General features: G+C 46.8%; 1 protein-coding gene across 13 annotated transcripts in view; it reads left to right on the top strand.

The window, feature by feature from the left end:
- dlg1b (discs large MAGUK scaffold protein 1b) overlaps window positions 1-19,495 on the top strand; it is a 134,459-nt gene that overhangs the window by 5,366 nt on the left and 109,598 nt on the right. For all 13 annotated transcript variants that reach the window (XM_075482515.1, XM_075482513.1, XM_075482520.1 and 10 more), the window contains exon 2: window positions 2,279-2,410. In XM_075482515.1, coding sequence (XP_075338630.1) covers window positions 2,279-2,410 — 132 coding nt within the window. The remainder of the gene's footprint in view (window positions 1-2,278; window positions 2,411-19,495) is intronic.

Raw genomic sequence — 19,495 nt, 5'->3', positions numbered from 1 at the left:
CGGCTAAAGGCTGCATGTTTATGGCCAAAATGATCATCCTGATTCATTTAATCAACACTGGGAACTTTTTATTCCACTTTTACGTGAACATAACTCTGCTGCTTATGTCCAAACTTTGACTTCTGAGCTAAATAAAACTGCTAAAATCCTCATTTAACTAAACTCGGAGCAGAAAATGGGAATAAAAGTAGTTTAACAGAAACTCTCCGACAAAGAGTTGCATAAAACGATGGGTTTATGGCAGAAAATGACAGAATAACAACCTGTTTTCTGGGGAAAACGAGCCTTTTATCTTCATATGACTTATTCATTAACGTGTGATCTTGAGAAAATCTTCCATTTTTAAATATTAAGTCTAAACTTTGTTTATAAGACTGCCTGCAGGTTGCACTTTTAATGAATCCATCTCATATTCATCCTGGACTAGTTTTATTTTAAGCATTTTATTCATTTTGTCGTCGGATTACATTCAGATTCAGAAGTTCGGATGCTCCACAAACCTGAATCTGACCTGGTGATGAGTCCCTTTAAACAGCCGAACAAGCGTTTGTGTCTCCACATGTGTTTGAGTATCTGAACGATGATCAGATTAATCCGCATGGAGGGTCACGGTTAGCTGCAGCCCAGCTCATCCTTATAAAAGTCATAACGGATTATCCAACTCATTTAATCGACTTAAATCTGGAGTCATCGCTTTGTGATTTCAGCCTAATCGACCGCCGGTTGTCTCCTTGGCAGCAGAAACGGAAAGTTTGACGCCTTGTTAGAAAAACGTGAGCTCCTGCTTCACCTCCGCTGAGCCCGATTTACGGACATTTCTGCACGTCTCTGGTGGAAAAACTGTCTTATATTCAGCTGACTGTATTTATACTAGAGATGGGACCAAGTCACACATGTGCAAGTCCCAAGTCTTAGCTTTCAAGTCTCAAGTAATTTTTTCTTGGGGAAATCAAAGTCACCTTATTATTGCAGTTTTACCTGCAGAATCTGATCTTAATGAAGTGAAAACACAAAGATATAAGTAACTGTCAGTAAACATCATTGGCCAATGTGTCCAACCTGTCCACCCCGTATCATATCAAGCTAACGTTAGCTAACTACCGACTAGGCTAACGGGATAATATTAGCTAATTTGACGAACACTTACTGGTCAGAATGGATCTTCAAATGACGAACAAAGTTGGAAGTTGTCGTCTGGCTGTCTGAGATGTTGATGCCGCATGTCTTGCACTGAGCTGTTATGAGTTTATTCTCTCCAATAAACACTAAGGTATGCAGAGAGGGCATGGCTGACTGACAGGGTAGGGATCCAATCATGACACCATTCTCAGCCTGCGCTCCTACCGGGTAATCCATGTTATTTTTTAAATTAATTTATTAGTTTTATATTCAAACTGAAAACATGAACTGAATAACTCTCAAGTCATTCAAGTCATCGTGTCTCAAGTCAAGTCAAGTGCCGAGTCTTTAACTTCCAAGTCTGAGTCGAGTCTAGAGTCTTTTATTTTTTGTCACAAGTCATCAAAACAGCGACTCGAGTCCAAGCCACAGCGACTCGAGTCCCCATCTCTGATTTATACTGACCTGAAAGCTGCCTTATATCCACCTGACTGTATTTATACCAGAGATGGGGACTCAAGTCACTGTGACTTGGACTCGACTCAAGTTGCTGTTCTGATGACTTGTGACTTGACTTGACAAAAAATAAAAGACTTGAGACTCAATGACTTAAGTGTTAAGCATCTAGCATAACTTCCAACTTTGTTCGTCATTTGAAGATCCATTCTGACCAGTAAGTGCTGTCAAATTAGCTAATATTATCCTGTTAGCCTAGCCGGTAGTTAGCTAACGTTAGCTTGATATGATACGGGGTGGACAGGTTGGACACATTGGCCAATGATGTTTACTGACAGTTACTTATATCTTTGTGTTTTCACTTTATTAAGATCAGATTCTGCAGGTAAAACTGCAATAATAAGGTGAGTTGCCCAAGAAAAAATTACTTGGGACTTGAAAGCTAAGACTTGAGACTTAATTGAGACTTGCACATGTGTGACTTGGTCCCATCTCTGGTTTATACTGACCTGAAAGCTGCCCACAGCCTGAAATGTTTCTATATTTGGGAGTTTACGGTGTTCTCCAGCTCTGTGGTGTCTGCATTTAGCTGGTGCAGGTGGCGTTTTCAGCACTTTCAGGAGTTCTAGCTGCTGATGCGATGCTGATGCGATGCTGTCGTATCCCCGGCTCACCTTCTGCTTCCTCCTCTTCTGTCTCCCAGACGCTCAGCGGGCTCTGCTGCTGCTGGAGGAGTACCGGGCCAAGCTGAACCACGCCGAGGATCGGCAGCTCCGGCACTCCATCCAGAGGGTCATCGACATCTTCCAGAGCAACCTCTTCCAGGCTCTCATAGGTAGGCTGGCCCCTGTGATCCACAGGCGACCCGAACACGGTGTAATCCAGAACCAGGGGCTGGCTTCATGTAACTGTGTTTGCAAACAGCATTCATGACTGTCGCTGCAGAGGATTCAGATAGAAGAATAGAAAAATACTTTATTCATCCCCCAATGGGGGAAATTCAAATTGGTCAAGTTGCTCAAAAAAATGATTAATATTTACAATGATTGTATATTAACAACAAACACAATAATAATACAAATTCTAATAAAAATACTACTGACAATGTTTAAATCCAGGCTGAAAACAGTTCTATGTAGCTGTGCATATGATACCTGAAAGTATTTTATCTGCACTCTTCACTTTTAAATTAATTAATTAATGATTATTTTTAATTGTTTTTTTCATTTTTTTAAATTTTTATTGTGATCTTATGTAGCTGTGAAGCACTTTGAATTGCCTTGTGTACGAATTGTGCTCTATAAATAAAATTGCCTTGCCCTTGCCTACTACTAACTAATAATAATAATAATAATAATAAATGACTAAATAAATAAATAAAAATCAATTTGAGAAGAACTCAGCAGTCACTGTTAAAAAGCCTGTAAGATGGCGGTAGTAATGCTGTAACTCGGGCTGAGCAATTTGATCGATACTGCGATAAGTATCGATATTTTGTTTCGGCCATGAGCAGTGATGGCATAGTTACCTTTTTTAAAAAGTAATCCGATTACTGATGACTCCTTTAAAAAGTGGCTTAGTTACTTTAATGCGGACCTGATGCTGCTCGTGTTTATCGGTCAGGACCCGTTGTGACTGTAATAAGACGCTGAACTGTGAGAACACGGGAACAGCAGCCCAACGACTGCTGGATCACAGCCGACGCGTTGGTTCATATTGATCAGATCGGGGAGGATTTATTTAAGATCAGAGGACCAAAGCAGAGCTGGTTTGTGCTGCTGACCTCGTCCTGTTCCTCCTCTTTGCTTCATCTGTTGGTCTCAGCGGGGCGAGAAGTCGTAAAGTCTGTGGCCGTTTGTTTGCTGTGAACAGACGGGGCGGAATGATTAAATTCACCCCAACATGGACTTGGGTTTGTCTGGTTTGGTTGTCAGAACTCTGACTCGCTGTTCAGTTCTATGATCGTTGTGTTGGAGCTCTCTGGTTCAGTTCTATGATCGTTGTGTTGGAGCTCTCTGGTTCAGTTCTATGATCGTTGTGTTGGAGCTCTTTGGTTCAGTTCTATGATCGTTGTGTTGGAGCTCTCTGGTTCAGTTCTATGATCGTTGTGTTGGAGCTCTTTGGTTCAGTTCTATGATCGTTGTGTTGGAGCTCTTTGGTTCAGTTCTATGATCGTGGTGTTGGAGCTCTCTGGTTCAGTTCTATGATCGTTGTGTTGGAGCTCTCTGGTTCAGTTTTATGATCGTTGTGTTGGAGCTCTTTGGTTCAGTTCTATGATCGTTGTGTTGGAGCTCTTTGGTTCAGTTCTATGATCGTTGTGTTGGAGCTCTCTGGTTCAGTTCTATGATCGTTGTGTTGGAGCTCTCTGGTTCAGTTCTATGATTGTTGTGTTGGAGCTCTCTGGTTCAGTTCTATGATCGTTGTGTTGGAGCTCTCTGGTTCAGTTCTATGATCGTTGTGTTTTAGCTCTCTGGTTCAGTTCTATGATCGTTGTGTTGGAGCTCTCTGGTTCAGAGACGTTCAGTTCTATGATCGTTGTGTTGGAGCTCTCTGGTTCAGTTCTATGATCGTTGTGTTGGAGCTCTCTGGTTCAGTTCTATGATTGTTGTGTTGGAGCTCTCTGGTTCAGTTCTATGATCGTTGTGTTGGAGCTCTCTGGTTCAGTTCTATGATCGTTGTGTTGGAGCCCTCTGGTTCAGATACGTTCAGTTCTATGATCGTTGTGTTTTAGCTCTCTGGTTCAGTTCTATGATCGTTGTGTTGCAGCTCTCTGGTTCAGTTCTATGATCGTTGTGTCGGAGCTCTCTGGTTCAGTTCTATGATCGTTGTGTTTTAGCTCTCTGGTTCAGTTCTATGATCGTTGTGTTGCAGCTCTCTGGTTCAGTTCTATGATCGTTGTGTTGGAGCTCTCTGGTTCAGAGACGTTCAGTTCTATGATCGTTGTGTTGGAGCTCTCTGGTTCAGTTCTATGATCGTTGTGTTGGAGCTCTCTGGTTCAGTTCTATGATCGTTGTGTTGGAGCTCTCTGGTTCAGTTCTATGATCGTTGTGTTGCAGCTCTCTGGTTCAGTTCTATGATCGTTGTGTCGGAGCTCTCTGGTTCAGAGACGTTCAGTTCTATGATCGTTGTGTTGGAGCTCTCTGGTTCAGTTCTATGATCGTTGTGTTGGAGCTCTCTGGTTCAGTTCTATGATCGTTGTGTTGGAGCTCTCTGGTTCAGTTCTATGATCGTTGTGTTGGAGCTCTTTGGTTCAGTTCTATGATCGTTGTGTTGGAGCTCTCTGGTTCAGTTCTATGATCGTTGTGTTGGAGCTCTCTGGTTCAGTTCTATGATCATTGTGTTGGAGCTCTCTGGTTCAGTTCTATGATCGTGGTGTTGGAGCTCTCTGGTTCAGAGACGTTCAGTTCTATGATCGTTGTGTTGGAGCTCTCTGGTTCAGAGACGTTCAGTTCTATGATCGTTGTGTTGGAGCTCTCTGGTTCAGTTCTATGATCGTTGTGTTGGAGCTCTCTGGTTCAGTTCTATGATCGTTGTGTTGGAGCTCTCTGGTTCAGAGACGTTCAGTTCTATGATCGTTGTGTTGGAGCTCTCTGGTTCAGTTCTATGATCGTTGTGTTGGAGCTCTCTGGTTCAGTTCTATGATCGTTGTGTTGGAGCTCTCTGGTTCAGTTCTATGATCGTTGTGTTGGAGCTCTCTGGTTCAGAGACGTTCAGTTCTATGATCGTTGTGTTGGAGCTCTCTGGTTCAGTTCTATGATCGTTGTGTTGGAGCTCTCTGGTTCAGTTCTATGATCGTTGTGTTGGAGCTCTCTGGTTCAGTTCTATGATCGTTGTGTTGGAGCTCTCTGGTTCAGTTCTATGATCGTTGTGTTGGAGCTCTTTGGTTCAGTTCTATGATCGTTGTGTTGGAGCTCTCTGGTTCAGAGACGTTCAGTTCTATGATCGTTGTGTTGGAGCTCTCTGGTTCAGTTCTATGATCGTTGTGTTGGAGCTCTCTGGTTCAGTTCTATGATCGTTGTGTTGGAGCTCTCTGGTTCAGTTCTATGATCGTTGTGTTGGAGCTCTCTGGTTCAGAGACGTTCAGTTCTATGATCATTGTGTTGGAGCTCTCTGGTTCAGTTCTATGATCGTTGTGTTGGAGCTCTCTGGTTCAGTTCTATGATCGTTGTGTTGGAGCTCTTTGGTTCAGTTCTATGATCGTTGTGTTGGAGCTCTCTGGTTCAGTTCTATGATTGTTGCGTTGGAGCTCTCTGGTTCAGTTCTATGATCGTTGCGTTGGAGCTCTTTGGTTCAGTTCTATGATCGTTGTGTTGGAGCTCTCTGGTTCAGTTCTATGATCGTTGTGTTGGAGCTCTCTGGTTCAGTTCTATGATCGTGGTGTTGGAGCTCTCTGGTTCAGTTCTATGATCGTTGTGTTGGAGCTCTCTGGTTCAGTTCTATGATCGTTGTGTTGGAGCTCTCTGGTTCAGTTCTATGATTGTGGTGTTGGAGCTCTCTGGTTCAGAGACGTTCAGTTCTATGATTGTTGTGTTGGAGCTCTCTGGTTCAGTTCTATGATCGTTGTGTTGGAGCTCTTTGGTTCAGTTCTATGATCGTTGTGTTGGAGCTCTCTGGTTCAGTTCTATGATCGTTGTGTTGGAGCTCTTTGGTTCAGTTCTATGATCGTTGTGTCGGAGCTCTCTGGTTCAGTTCTATGATCGTTGTGTTGGAGCTCTCTGGTTCAGTTCTATGATCGTTGTGTTTTAGCTCTCTGGTTCAGTTCTATGATCGTTGTGTTGGAGCTCTCTGGTTCAGAGACGTTCAGTTCTATGATCGTTGTGTTGGAGCTCTCTGGTTCAGTTCTATGATCGTTGTGTTGGAGCTCTCTGGTTCAGTTCTATGATCGTTGTGTTGGAGCTCTTTGGTTCAGTTCTATGATCGTTGTGTTGGAGCTCTCTGGTTCAGAGACGTTCAGTTCTATGATCGTTGTGTTGGAGCTCTCTGGTTCAGTTCTATGATTGTAGTGTTGGAGCTCTCTGGTTCAGAGACGTTCAGTTCTATGATCGTTGTGTTGGAGCTCTTTGGTTCAGTTCTATGATCGTTGTGTTGGAGCTCTCTGGTTCAGTTCTATGATCGTTGTGTTGGAGCTCTCTGGTTCAGTTCTATGATCGTTGTGTTGGACCGCTCTGGTTCAGTTCTATGATCGTTGTGTTGGAGCTCTCTGGTTCAGTTCTATGATCGTTGTGTTGGAGCTCTCTGGTTCAGTTCTATGATCGTTGTGTTGGAGCTCTCTGGTTCAGTTCTATGATCGTTGTGTTGGAGCTCTCTGGTTCAGTTCTATGATCGTTGTGTTGGAGCTCTCTGGTTCAGTTCTATGATCGTTGTGTTGGAGCTCTCTGAACTGATGCTGAAGGATTTATTTTTAGATTTAAGGAACAGATCTGAGGACGGCTCTAAAGTTTGGGATGTTTCACCCTGAGGCTTGTGGGTAGTTCTGTGTCCACTGATCGCATCCGTCTGTTCGCTCCGAGCGATTCGTTCGTTCGTTCTCTCTGATTGATGGACAGAGTGTGAATCTCACTGTAAAACTGAACAATCTGACCACAGTAGCAACTTGTGTTTATTGTGCTGGACAATTGGTAAATTATTTCTTCTGCGATCAATCGATTGAATAATCTATAGATTACCTCAGAGGTCTTCAACAGGGGGTCCGCGGGGGTACTGCAGGGGGGGTGCGAAATCTTTGGTTGATGAGAGTCTAATCAACCAAAGATTTATAATATTTTTTTTTTTTTCAGTTTTTTTCGCACTAATTGTGTGCAGACGTGTGCCGTCCACAGATGCTTTGAGGATTCATTGTGCCATCTACATGCATGTTTAAAGTTAAAATCTGTGGATTATTTGAATAGCTCAGTGTTGTATGCAAGATGTTTGTTATAAATGGCAGTGGCACGGCCACCCTGTGCCTCGCACATGTTTAAAACAAGTGCTACAACCCGGATCAGCCATGTTGGCTCTTTATTGGTGCTCAGTTTAACTTGTAAACAGGGAGAATATGAGCTCGACTTTGGCCTTTCTCCCTCTTCATCGTGCAGCCAGTGAAACGCTCATCTGAGCAGGATGCAGTGAAACATGTCGGTGTGTTTGTGGATCAGAAGCCGAGCTAACGGTGCTCAGGCAAACGGCTGCAGGGCCTAACCGAAGCAGCAGGAATGTGGTCGGACAGGTTTGGGATTCCCAGGAGTGAACGAAAGAGTCACCAGATAAAACCCAAAGCTTCTTTCTTTAAAAATGTCCTGAAGCGCTTGTGTTACCGAAGGCTGCGACCAACGTGGCAGCAGGTTTTATTGCAGAGTTTAAACTCATTTGACTGAATCATCAGCTTGTGAAGGAGTTACACTCCCCTCCTAATTACTCCACATTCTTTATTTGATTTGTAAACGTTTCTGAAACGGTTTCCTGTTTTCCCCAGAAACCCTCCAGCGCTGCATACAGATACAGATAGTTCCTCTGTGGATCCCAGAGGGAAACAGGTTAGCATGTAGCTGTAAGCTAGCAGCAGATGCTAGCAAACAATGCTTTCTCATCAGCAGTGATGGACCAAGCTGCAGATGTAGTAATGCATGTGTACCGTAATTACTGCCTTTAAACACTTTGGATACATTAACCTCATTAAACAGTTGTACTGGGACACCTCCATCTTTATCAGAAACATGCCGATAATGTAACGTTAGCACACAGAGAGTGAGGAGAGGGCCGGTGTTGTGTTGGAAACACACCTTATCCACACAGCTGCCGGTTGATGAGTTACAGCAGTGTTTCCCGACCTTTTTTGGCCTGAGTACCCCCTCAAACATACAACGCGTGCGATGATTCTCCAAAAGTAGAGCAACACAGTGGTTATTACATGAAAATCATTTTATTTAATATCCTTAACTTGAACATAAAATTCTCAGGCTTTCTCTCTTTTTTTTAACCTCAGTTTAATTCAACATAAGAATAAAAAACATTTTCTTGAAATATAAATATATAAAAACTGGAGTCTCCTTCATAAACAGTCGTCCATAAAAGTGTGACGCCTTAATAAATAAAATAAAAAACTCCCTGTGCGCCGCGTACCCCCTTCAGTACCTCCGCGTACCACTTGGGGTACGCGTACCCCCGGTTGGGAAACACTGAGTTACAGAACGGAACCGTTCAGCTAGAAAGCTTCAGCTAACAAAGTAAAGTGGGAACAATGATGTTCATCTTTCAGAAAGGAGCAGCAATAACACCTTAGAAGCTGGTGTACGTCATCATCATTAGCTAAGCTGTTAGCGTTAGCTGTTAGCATTAGCTGCTGCTAAAGGAGCAGCAATAACTACTTAGAAGCTGGTGTACGTCATCTTCATTAGCTAAGCTGTTAGCGTTAGCTGTTAGCATTAGCTGCTGCTAAAGGAGCAGCAATAACTACTTAGAAGCTGGTGTACGTCATCTTCATTAGCTAAGCTGTTAGCGTTAGCTGTTAGCATTAGCTGCTGCTAAAGGAGCAGCAATAACTACTTAGAAGCTGGTGTACGTCATCTTCATTAGCTAAGCTGTTAGCGTTAGCTGTTAGCATTAGCTGCTGCTAAAGGAGCAGCAATAACTCCTTAGAAGCTGGTGTACGTCACCTTCATTAGCTAAGCTGTTAGCGTTAGCTGTTAGCATTAGCTGCTGCTAAAGGAGCAGCAATAACTACTTAGAAGCTGGTGTACGTCATCTTCATTAGCTAAGCTGTTAGCGTTAGCTGCTGCTAAAGGAACAGCAATAACTACTTAGAAGCTGGTGTACGTCATCTTCATTAGCTAAGCTGTTAGTGTTAGCTGCTGCTAAAGGAACAGCAATAACTCCTTAGAAGCTGGTGTACGTCATCTTCATTAGCTAAGCTGTTAGCGTTAGCTGCTGCTAAAGGAACAGCAATAACTCCTTAGAAGCTGGTGTACGTCACCTTCATTAGCTAAGGTGTTAGCGTTAGCTGCTGCTAAAGGAGCAGCAATAACTCCTTAGAAGCTGGTGTACGTCACCTTCATTAGCTAAGCTGTTAGCGTTAGCTGTTAGCATTAGCTGCTGCTAAAGGAGCAGCAATAACTACTTAGAAGCTGGTGTACGTCACCTTCATTAGCTAAGCTGTTAGCGTTAGCTGTTAGCATTAGCTGCTGCTAAAGGAGCAGCAATAACTCCTTAGAAGCTGGTGTACGTCATCTTCATTAGCTAAGCTGTTAGCGTTAGCTGCTGCTAAAGGAACAGCAATAACTCCTTAGAAGCTGGTGTACGTCACCTTCATTAGCTAAGGTGTTAGCGTTAGCTGCTGCTAAAGGAACAGCAATAACTCCTTAGAAGCTGGTGTACGTCATCTTCATTAGCTAAGCTGTTAGCGTTAGCTGCAGCTAAAGGAACAGCAATAACTCCTTAGAAGCTGGTGTACGTCATCTTCATTAGCTAAGCTGTTAGCGTTAGCTGCAGCTAAAGGAACAGCAATAACTCCTTAGAAGCTGGTGTACGTCATCTTCATTAGCTAAGCTGTTAGCGTTAGCTGCAGCTAAAGGAACAGCAATAACTCCTTAGAAGCTGCTGTACGTCACCTTCATTAGCTAAGCTGTTAGCGTTAGCTGCTGCTAAAGGAACAGCAATAACTCCTTAGAAGCTGGTGTACGTCACCTTCATTAGCTAAGCTGTTAGCATTAGCTGCCGCTAAAGGAACAGCAATAACTCTTTAGAAGCTGGTGTACGTCACCTTCATTAGCTAAGCTGTTAGCGTTAGCTGCTGCTAAAGGAGAAAATAACTCAATAAATAAACCAGGAGGAGTTATTTCTCAGATGCTTCCATTTCCCTGCTCTGAAGTTCAGGCTCTGAGAGTTGGAACTGATCCCTCTTTGTGGCTCAGCTTCTTGAGTCCAGCGTTGAACTGGACCAAGTTGTTAAAACAGTGGGATGAAAAGTGGCTGCTACACATCCACAGTCTGTAGCTAACTCTGCTGGAACATTAGCCTCAGATGGAGTTCATCCACAGTCTGTAGCTAACTCTGCTGGAACATTAGCCTCAGATGGAGTTCATCCACAGTCTGTAGCTAACTCTGCTGGAACATTAGCCTCAGATAGAATTCATCCACAGTCTGTAGCTAACTCTGCTGGAACATTAGCCTCAGATGGAGTTTATCCACAGTCTTTAGCTAACTCTGCTGGAACATTAGCCTCAGAGTTCATCTACAGTCTTTAGCTAACTCTGCTGGAGCATTAGCCTCAGATGGAGTTTAGCCACAGTCTTTAGCTAACTCTGCTGGAACATTAGCCTCAGATGGAGTTTAGCCACAGTCTTTAGCTAACTCTGCTGGAACATTAGCCTCAGATGGAGTTTAGCCACAGTCTTTAGCTAACTCTGCTGGAACATTAGCCTCAGATGGAGTTTATCCACAGTCTTTAGCTAACTCTGCTGGAACATTAGCCTCAGATAGAGTTCATCCACAGTCTGTAGCTAACTCTGCTGGAACATTAGCCTCAGATAGAGTTTATCCACTGGGCTCTGATATCCTCTGAGGCTGCTGCTGGATGGAAGATGCATGCTCCTCAGTGCAGCTGACAGCAGAACATTTCCACCAGAAGCTGGCTTCATCCGTCCATTTTAAAGAAGAAAAGCGTTTGTATCCGACTGAACCAGTTAAACCAGGTGAAGCGAATAAGATGCTCAGTTTCTGCTCGGGTTCAGTTTGCCTCTCAGCATCTTCATCACTTATAGATTAAGGTGTGAGCTCAGTGACCCGTTTCCTCATCTTCCTGCCTCACACCTCAGAAAGGCTTCCCATCTTGCTGGGATCTAACCCTAACCCAGCCCAGCAGCTGCTCCCCCCCCACTGGGGCAACTGGAATCTGCCCCTAACCCCGGCTGTTGTTGCTGTGGGAGTAAAGGTGAACAGTTTGATCAGAACTCAACAAGTTGACTTCAGGCAGAAGAGGGACGGGACACCACACAAGGCTCCTATTGGCTCAGAGAGCTGTCAATCAGAAGATACGGCCGTTAAATACATGTGGGCGGAGTTCCACAATTTCTGGTTTAGGCCCGCTGTTTGTTCATTTTGCTGGTTAGAGTGGGTTAGAGTTGGTTAGAGTGGGTTAGAGCTGGTTAGAGTTGGTTAGAGATGGAGCTGGTTATAGTTGGTTGGAGGCTTGGAGCTAGTTGGAGCTGGTTAGAGTGGGTTGGAGCTGGTTGGAGCTGGTTAGAGTTGCTTGGAGCTAGTTGGAGCTGGTTAGAGTTGGTTGGAGCTGGTTAGAGTTGCTTGGAGCTAGTTGGAGCTGGTTAGAGCTAGTTGGGCTGCGGCTGGCTGGCTGGCTGCTGCGGCTGGCTGGCTGCTGCGACTGGCTGGCTGCTGCGGCTGGCTGGCTGCCGCCGCTGCCGGCCTGCCGGCCTGCCGCTGGCTGGCTGGCTGCTGCTGGCTGCCGCTGCTGGCTGCCGCTGCTGCTGCTGCCGGCCTGCCGCTGGCTGCTGCTGGCTGGCTGGCTGCCGCTGGCTGGCTGCTGCTGCCGGCCTGCCGCTGCTGGCTGCCGCTGGCTGGCTGCTGCTGCTGCCGGCCTGCCGCTGGCTGCTGCTGGCTGGCTGCTGCTGCCGGCTGCCGCTGCTGGCTGGCTGCTGCTGCTGCCGGCCTGCCGCTGGCTGCCGCTGGCTGGCTGCTGCTGCCGGCTGCCGCTGCCGGCCGCCGCTGCTGGCCTGCCGCTGGCTGGCTGCTGCCGCGACTCACGACTTTAAATAATCTCCAACTCGGGCTCCCCCCGCTTTAACCGGACCACCCGTGCGTCCCGGGCCGGGTGCGCTTGTCACGCTCACCCTGTCGTCTCAGCGGCCGAATGTCAGAGATGAAAAATAGATTTCCAATCTGCCAGCTCCCCCAAAGTGAGATGTGTGCAGCAGGCGGAGGCCGGTGTAATAATGAGATGTGTGCAGCAGGCGGAGGCCGGTGTAATAATGAGATGTGTGCAGCAGGCGGAGGCCGGTGTAATAATGAGATGTGTGCAGCAGGCGGAGGCCGGTGTAATAATGAGATGTGTGCAGCAGGCGGAGGCCGGTGTAATCCCTCCGAGGACACGATGATTACCCCCAGCCTATAATCCACCCGGCGCCGCCAGCCTCGCTGCTTTCCTGCTTTCTCTCCGTTCACACTGGCCTGATTCCTCTGGCAGATGGTGTCAGATAAATCGACTTTCACTTCTCCGCCCTGAAGATTTTCAGCCGCAGGTTCTTTATTTCAGGAGCCAAAGGTCGGCACTTCGCCATGTTTGCATGTTTCCTTAGAACGCCAAATTATTCCGTCCGTCTTAAAAATAACAGAAAGAAGCAGGAAGCAGAGACGCCCGTCTGCACAAACTTCCTCCAGAGCCTCCTGGGAGCTCCCAGCTGCTCCAGCAGGGAGATGTAATCCCTCTCTGAAGGGTCTGTAAACCAGCTGAACCGCCTCTGAGCTGCACCTGAACTCACCTGGAACCTTTAAAGTGTCCCGATCAGCAGTTCTGCAGCTTCCTGGAGCTCTTTCAGAGCTTTTCTTTGGACATTTTCTGCTTCTTCCCTCATTCAGTCCTTGTACCTGAGCATCTTCAGAGGAATGTGTTTTTTCTTCATTAAGCCACTTAAAAGGCTCCTAACTCAAGGGATGAACCAGTGTTGTGTCCACACAGAACAGACAACCTAGTCTAGTGACCCAAAGTCACCAAATAAAACAAAAAAAACAAAAAGAAACAGAAAAAAATAAATAAAACAGAATAAACACAAAATAAAACAAAAAAACACTGAATTAAGATTCTGGGTTTATGTTCATGTTGGAACATGTTCCAGTGAATCTCTGCAGCTGTTACCATGGAAACATCTGCAGATATTCACTTTAAAGCTGCTCAGAACTGAACTAACTCTGGTTCTGCCTCAGATTCTGGGTTTATGTTCATGTTGGAACATGTTTCAGTGAATCTCTGCAGCTGTTACCATGGAAACATCTGCAGATATTCACTTTAAAGCTGCTCAGAACTGAACTAACTCTGGTTCTACCTCAGATTGTGGGTTTATGTTCATGTTGGAACATGTTTCAGTGAATCTCTGCAGCTGTTACCATGGAAACATCTGCAGATATTCACTTTAAAGCTGCTCAGAACTGAACTAACTCTGCTTCTGACTCAGATTCTGGGTTTATGTTCATGTTGGAACATGTTTCAGTGACTCTCTGCAGCTGTTACCATGGAAACATCTGCAGATATTCACTTTAAAGCTGCTCAGAACTGAACTAACTCTGGTTCTGCCTCAGATTCTGGGTTTATGTTCATGTTGGAACATGTTTCAGTGAATCTCTGCAGCTGTTACCATGGAAACATCTGCAGATATTCACTTTAAAGCTGCTCAGAACTGAACTAACTCTGGTTCTGCCTCAGATTCTGGGTTTATGTTCATGTTGGAACATGTTTCAGTGAATCTCTGCAGCTGTTACCATGGAAACATCTGCAGATGTTCACTTTAAAGCTGCTCAGAACTGAACTAACTCTGGTTCTGCCTCAGATTCTGGGTTTATGTTCATGTTGGAACATGTTTCAGTGAGTCTCTGCAGCTGTTACCATGGAAACATCTGCAGATATTCACTTTAAAGCTGCTCAGAACTGAACTAACTCTGGTTCTGCCTCAGATTCTGGGTTTATGTTCATGTTGGAACATGTTTCAGTGAATCTCTGCAGCTGTTACCATGGAAACATCTGCAGATATTCACTTTAAAGCTGCTCAGAACTGAACTAACTCTGGTTCTACCTCAGATTGTGGGTTTATGTTCATGTTGGAACATGTTTCAGTGAATCTCTGCAGCTGTTACCATGGAAACATCTGCAGATATTCACTTTAAAGCTGCTCAGAACTGAACTAACTCTGGTTCTGCCTCAGATTCTGGGTTTATGTTCATGTTGGAACATGTTTCAGTGAATCTCTGCAGCTGTTACCATGGAAACATCTGCAGATATTCACTTTAAAGCTGCTCAGAACTGAACTAACTCTGGTTCTGCCTCAGATTCTGGGTTTATGTTCATGTTGGAACATGTTTCAGTGAATCTCTGCAGCTGTTACCATGGAAACATCTACAGATATTCACTTTAAAGCTGCTCAGAACTGTACTAACTCTGGTTCTGCCTCAGATTCTGGGTTTATGTTCATGTTGGAACATGTTTCAGTGAATCTCTGCAGCTGTTACCATGGAAACATCTGCAGATATTCACTTTAAAGCTGCTCAGAACTGAACTAACTCTGGTTCTGACTCAGATTCTGGGTTTATGTTCATGTTGGAACATGTTTCAGTGAATCAGCTGCAGCTGTTACCATGGAAACATCTGCAGATATTCACTTTAAAGCTGCTCAGAACTGAACTAACTCTGGTTCTGCCTCAGATTCTGGGTTTATGTTCATGTTGGAACATGTTTCAGTGAATCTCTGCAGCTGTTACCATGGAAACATCTGCAGATATTCACTTTAAAGCTGCTCAGAACTGAACTAACTCTGGTTCTGCCTCAGATTCTGGGTTTATGTTCATGTTGGAACATGTTTCAGTGAATCTCTGCAGCTGTTACCATGGAAACATCTGCAGATATTCACTTTAAAGCTGCTCAGAACTGAACTAACTCTGGTTCTGCCTCAGATTCTGGGTTTATGTTCATGTTGGAACATGTTTCAGTGAATCTCTGCAGCTGTTACCATGGAAACATCTGCAGATATTCACTTTAAAGCTGCTCAGAACTGAACTAACTCTGGTTCTGCCTCAGATTCTGGGTTTATGTTCATGTTGGAACATGTTCCAGTGAATCTCTGCAGCTGTTACCATGGAAACATCTGCAGATATTCACCTTAAAGCTGCTCAGAACTGAACTAACTCTGGTTCTGACTCAGATTCTGGGTTTATGTTCATGTACTTTCAGCTCGTTGTTCACATGACACAACATGAATGTTCACAAGACATTCAGCTATTACCAATTGTTTCAGCTTCTTCAAATCTTCAGCCAATTTTGAAATGACAGTTTAAAAAAAAAAAAAGAACATTTTGCTCCTTCTTGATTTTTATGAATTAGCACATAGTTGAGTGCGTGCTGATAAGTTTCAAATGTTTCAGTTTTTTCAAACAAATTCCTCTAACTCTCATACAGTTTAACTTAGAGAAACAAATTATACGTTAAAATGTAGGAAAAACTGTCCTCTTTCAGCCAATGTAACTACTAAAGAGCTCACATTTACAGAATTTCAGCTATGAGCCTTTAAGCGAGATCAACCTCTCAAATGCTCTGACTAACTCCAATGTTAAGTCTGGTAGTACACAAAAAATCACAATATTCCTTCAACCAATACTTTAGCAACAGTTTTTACTGCTGAAATTGAACTATTTTCAGCTTTTTTTTAGTCAGCTATCCCCATTCAGCTCATAAGCATCCTCACTGCTGTTTCACAGGAACAGCTCTTTCTAGTTTTCCTTTGGTTTGCCAACATGATGTAGGTGAGTTATTTACTGAGACTTTAGTCAGAAAGTGGCACATTTTACCGTCTGCTGATGGATGGATCGGTGCACGTGGAACCTTATAGTTTGTGCTAGTTAGAGTTGGAGCGGGTTGGAGCTGGTTGGCGTGGGTTGGAGCTGGTTGGCGCGAGTTGGAGCTGGTTGGCGCGAGTTGGAGCTGGTTGGCGTGGGTTGGAGCGGGTTGGAGCGGGTTGGAGCTGGTTGGAGCGGGTTGGAGCTGGTTGGAGCTGGTTGGCGTGGGTTGGAGCGGGTTGGAGCTGGTTGGAGCTGGTTGGCGTGGGTTGGAGCGGTTGGAGCTGGTTGGCGTGGTTGGAGCGGGTTGGCGCGGGTTGGAGCGGGTTGGAGCTGGTTGGCGCGGGTTGGAGCTGGTTGGAGCGGGTTGGCGCGGGTTGGAGCTGGTTGGAGCTGTTGGCGCGGGTTGGAGCTGGTTGGAGCTGGATGGAGCTGGATGGAGCTGGATGGAGCTGGTTGGCGCTGGTTGGAGCGGGTTGGAGCTGGTTGGCACGGGTTGGAGCTGGTTGGAGCGGGTTGGCGCTGGTTGGAGCGGGTTGGAGCTGGTTGGCGCGGGTTGGAGCTGGTTGGCGCGGGTTGGAGCTGGTTGGCGCTGGTTGGCGCGGGTTGGAGCTGGTTGGAGCGGGTTGGAGCGGGTTGGCACGGGTTGGAGCGGGTTGGCGCGGGTTGGAGCGGGTTGGAGCGGGTTGGCGCAGGTTGGAGCTGGTTGGAGCTGTTGGCGCGGGTTGGAGCTGGTTGGAGCTGGTTGGAGCGGGTTGGAGCTGGTTGGCGCGGGTTGGAGCGGGTTGGAGCTGGTTGGAGCTGGATGGAGCTGGTTGACGCGGGTTGGAGCTGGTTGACGCGGGTTGGAGCTGGTTGGAGCTGGTTGGCGCTGGTTGGAGCTGGATGGAGCTGGTTGGCGCGTGTTGGAGCGGGTTGGCGCGGGTTGGAGCTGGTTGGAGCTGGTTGGAGCTGTTGACGCGGGTTGGAGCTGGTTGGAGCGGTTGGAGCGGGTTGGAGCTGGTTGGAGCGGGTTGGAGCTGGTTGGAGCTGGATGGAGCTGGTTGACGCGGGTTGGAGCTGGTTGACGCGGGTTGGAGCTGGTTGGAGCTGGTTGGCGCTGGTTGGAGCTGGATGGAGCTGGTTGACGCGGGTTGGAGCTGGTTGGAGCTGGTTGGCGCTGGTTGGAGCTGGTTGGAGCTGGTTGGCGCGGGTTGGAGCTGGTTGGAGCTGGATGGAGCTGGTTGGAGCGGGATGGAGCTGGTTGGAGCGGGATGGAGCTGGTTGGAGCTGGATGGAGCTGGTTGGCGCGTGTTGGAGCTGGATGGAGCTGGTTGGCGCGTGTTGGAGCTGGTTGGAGCTGGTTGGCGCGTGTTGGAGCTGGATGGAGCGGGTTGGAGCTGGATGGAGCTGGATGGAGCGGGTTGGAGCTGGTTGGAGCTGGATGGAGCTGGATGGCGCGTGTTGGAGCTGGTTGGAGCTGGTTGACGCGGGTTGGAGCTGGTTGGAGCGGGTTGACGCGGGTTGGAGCTGGTTGGAGCTGGTTGGCGCTGGTTGGAGCTGGATGGAGCTGGTTGACGCGGGTTGGAGCTGGTTGGAGCTGGTTGGAGCTGGTTGGCGCTGGTTGGAGCTGGTTGGAGCTGGTTGGCGCGGGTTGGCGCGGGTTGGCGCGGGTTGGAGCTGGTTGGAGCTGGTTGGAGCGGGATGGAGCGGGATGGAGCTGGTTGGAGCTGGATGGAGCTGGTTGGCGCGTGTTGGAGCTGGATGGAGCTGGTTGGCGCGTGTTGGAGCTGGTTGGAGCTGGTTGGCGCGTGTTGGAGCTGGATGGAGCGGGTTGGAGCTGGATGGAGCTGGATGGAGCGGGTTGGAGCTGGTTGGAGCTGGATGGAGCTGGATGGCGCGTGTTGGAGCTGGTTGGAGCTGGTTGACGCGGGTTGGAGCTGGTTGGAGCGGGTTGACGCGGGTTGGAGCTGGTTGGTTTACTGAGGCTCCAGCCAGAAAGTGGCACATTTTACCGTCTGCTGATGGATGGATCGGTGCACGTGGAACCTTATAGTTTGTGCAATAAAAGGTTAAACCTGACCGTTTCCCCTCCTCTAACCTGCACTGAGCTGCTCACCTGTAATGAACCGGGCTTTATCTGCTCAGCCGGAGACTCGGGGGTGTTAAACATGTGGGAATAAACATCCCTGAGCACGCCGCCCCGACAGTAAGCAGCGGGAAAGCTGCCGCCGTCACCTCGCCGTCCTCAGATTGAATCAGAATTACTTTATTAATCGCTTGTGGGAAATTCCTTTTCTGCAGTGCACTCGTTTACAGAAATAAAGATTGAGTCAGGAAATACAATAGAGCAAAATAAATATAATACAATAAGACAAAATAAGATAAAGTAAAGATAAAGCAAAATTACATCCCCATACAGTAAAATAAAATTACACCCATCCCATATTAACAGTGTAAAAAATAAGATATAAGAATAAGATAAGGAAAATCTCAGTATATACAATAAACAGTATTTACAATGCTGCTCTGTACCTAATAATTATTATTATTATTATTATTATTATTGCACATGACCGGGTTATAGTGAAGTAATGAAATAAATAAATAATGAGATGAATAACTGGAATTATACAGTTTGATGGCCACAGGCAGGAATGACGGAATGAACGCGTTTGTTTTCTGCTCTGAAACTGGTTCTTTCCCAAAGTTCAGGTCTGATGGTGTTCAGTCAGATTTCTCTGGTCTTCCCATTTTTCTGCATTGTTGAGGTCTGCAGGAACGGGGTCTACAGGGATGGGTTCTGCCCCGAGGGATGGGTGCTGCCCCCGAGGGATGGGTTCTGCCCCCGAGGGATGGGTTCTGCCCCCGAGGGATGGGTTCTGCCCCTGAGGGATGGGTTCTGCCCCCGAGGGATGGGTTCTGCCCCCGAGTGATGGGTTCTGCCCCCGAGGGATGGGTTCTGCCCCCGAGTGATGGGTTCTGCCCCCGAGGGATGGGTTCTGCCCCCGAGGGATGGGTTCTGCCCCCGAGTGATGGGTTCTGCCCCCGAGTGATGGGTTCTGCCCCCGAGTGATGGGTTCTGCCCCTGAGGGATGGGTTCTGCCCCCGAGGGATGGGTTCTGCCCCCGAGGGATGGGTTCTGCCCCCGAGGGATGGGTTCTGCCCCCGAGGGATGGGTTCTGCCCCCGAGGGATGGGTTCTGCCCCCGAGTGATGGGTTCTGCCCCTGAGTGATGGGTTCTGCCCCTGGACGCCCTCCAGCAGCCTCTCTGATCTGAGGAAGCTGAGCCAGCAGTGTGAGGTTGTCGGTGGGATCTGAATGACTCGTGTTGCTCTGGGTGTGGTTGTGTGTTTTCCACAGGGAGCTGCTGATAGCAACGGCAGTCTGAATAGGTGTGGTCTTTTATTAGAGGCCA

This window comes from Odontesthes bonariensis, chromosome 14 (assembly GCF_027942865.1).
Source record: "Odontesthes bonariensis isolate fOdoBon6 chromosome 14, fOdoBon6.hap1, whole genome shotgun sequence".
NCBI classification, from domain to species: domain Eukaryota; kingdom Metazoa; phylum Chordata; class Actinopteri; order Atheriniformes; family Atherinopsidae; genus Odontesthes; species Odontesthes bonariensis.
This window is presented reverse-complemented; position numbering and strand designations above follow the sequence as displayed.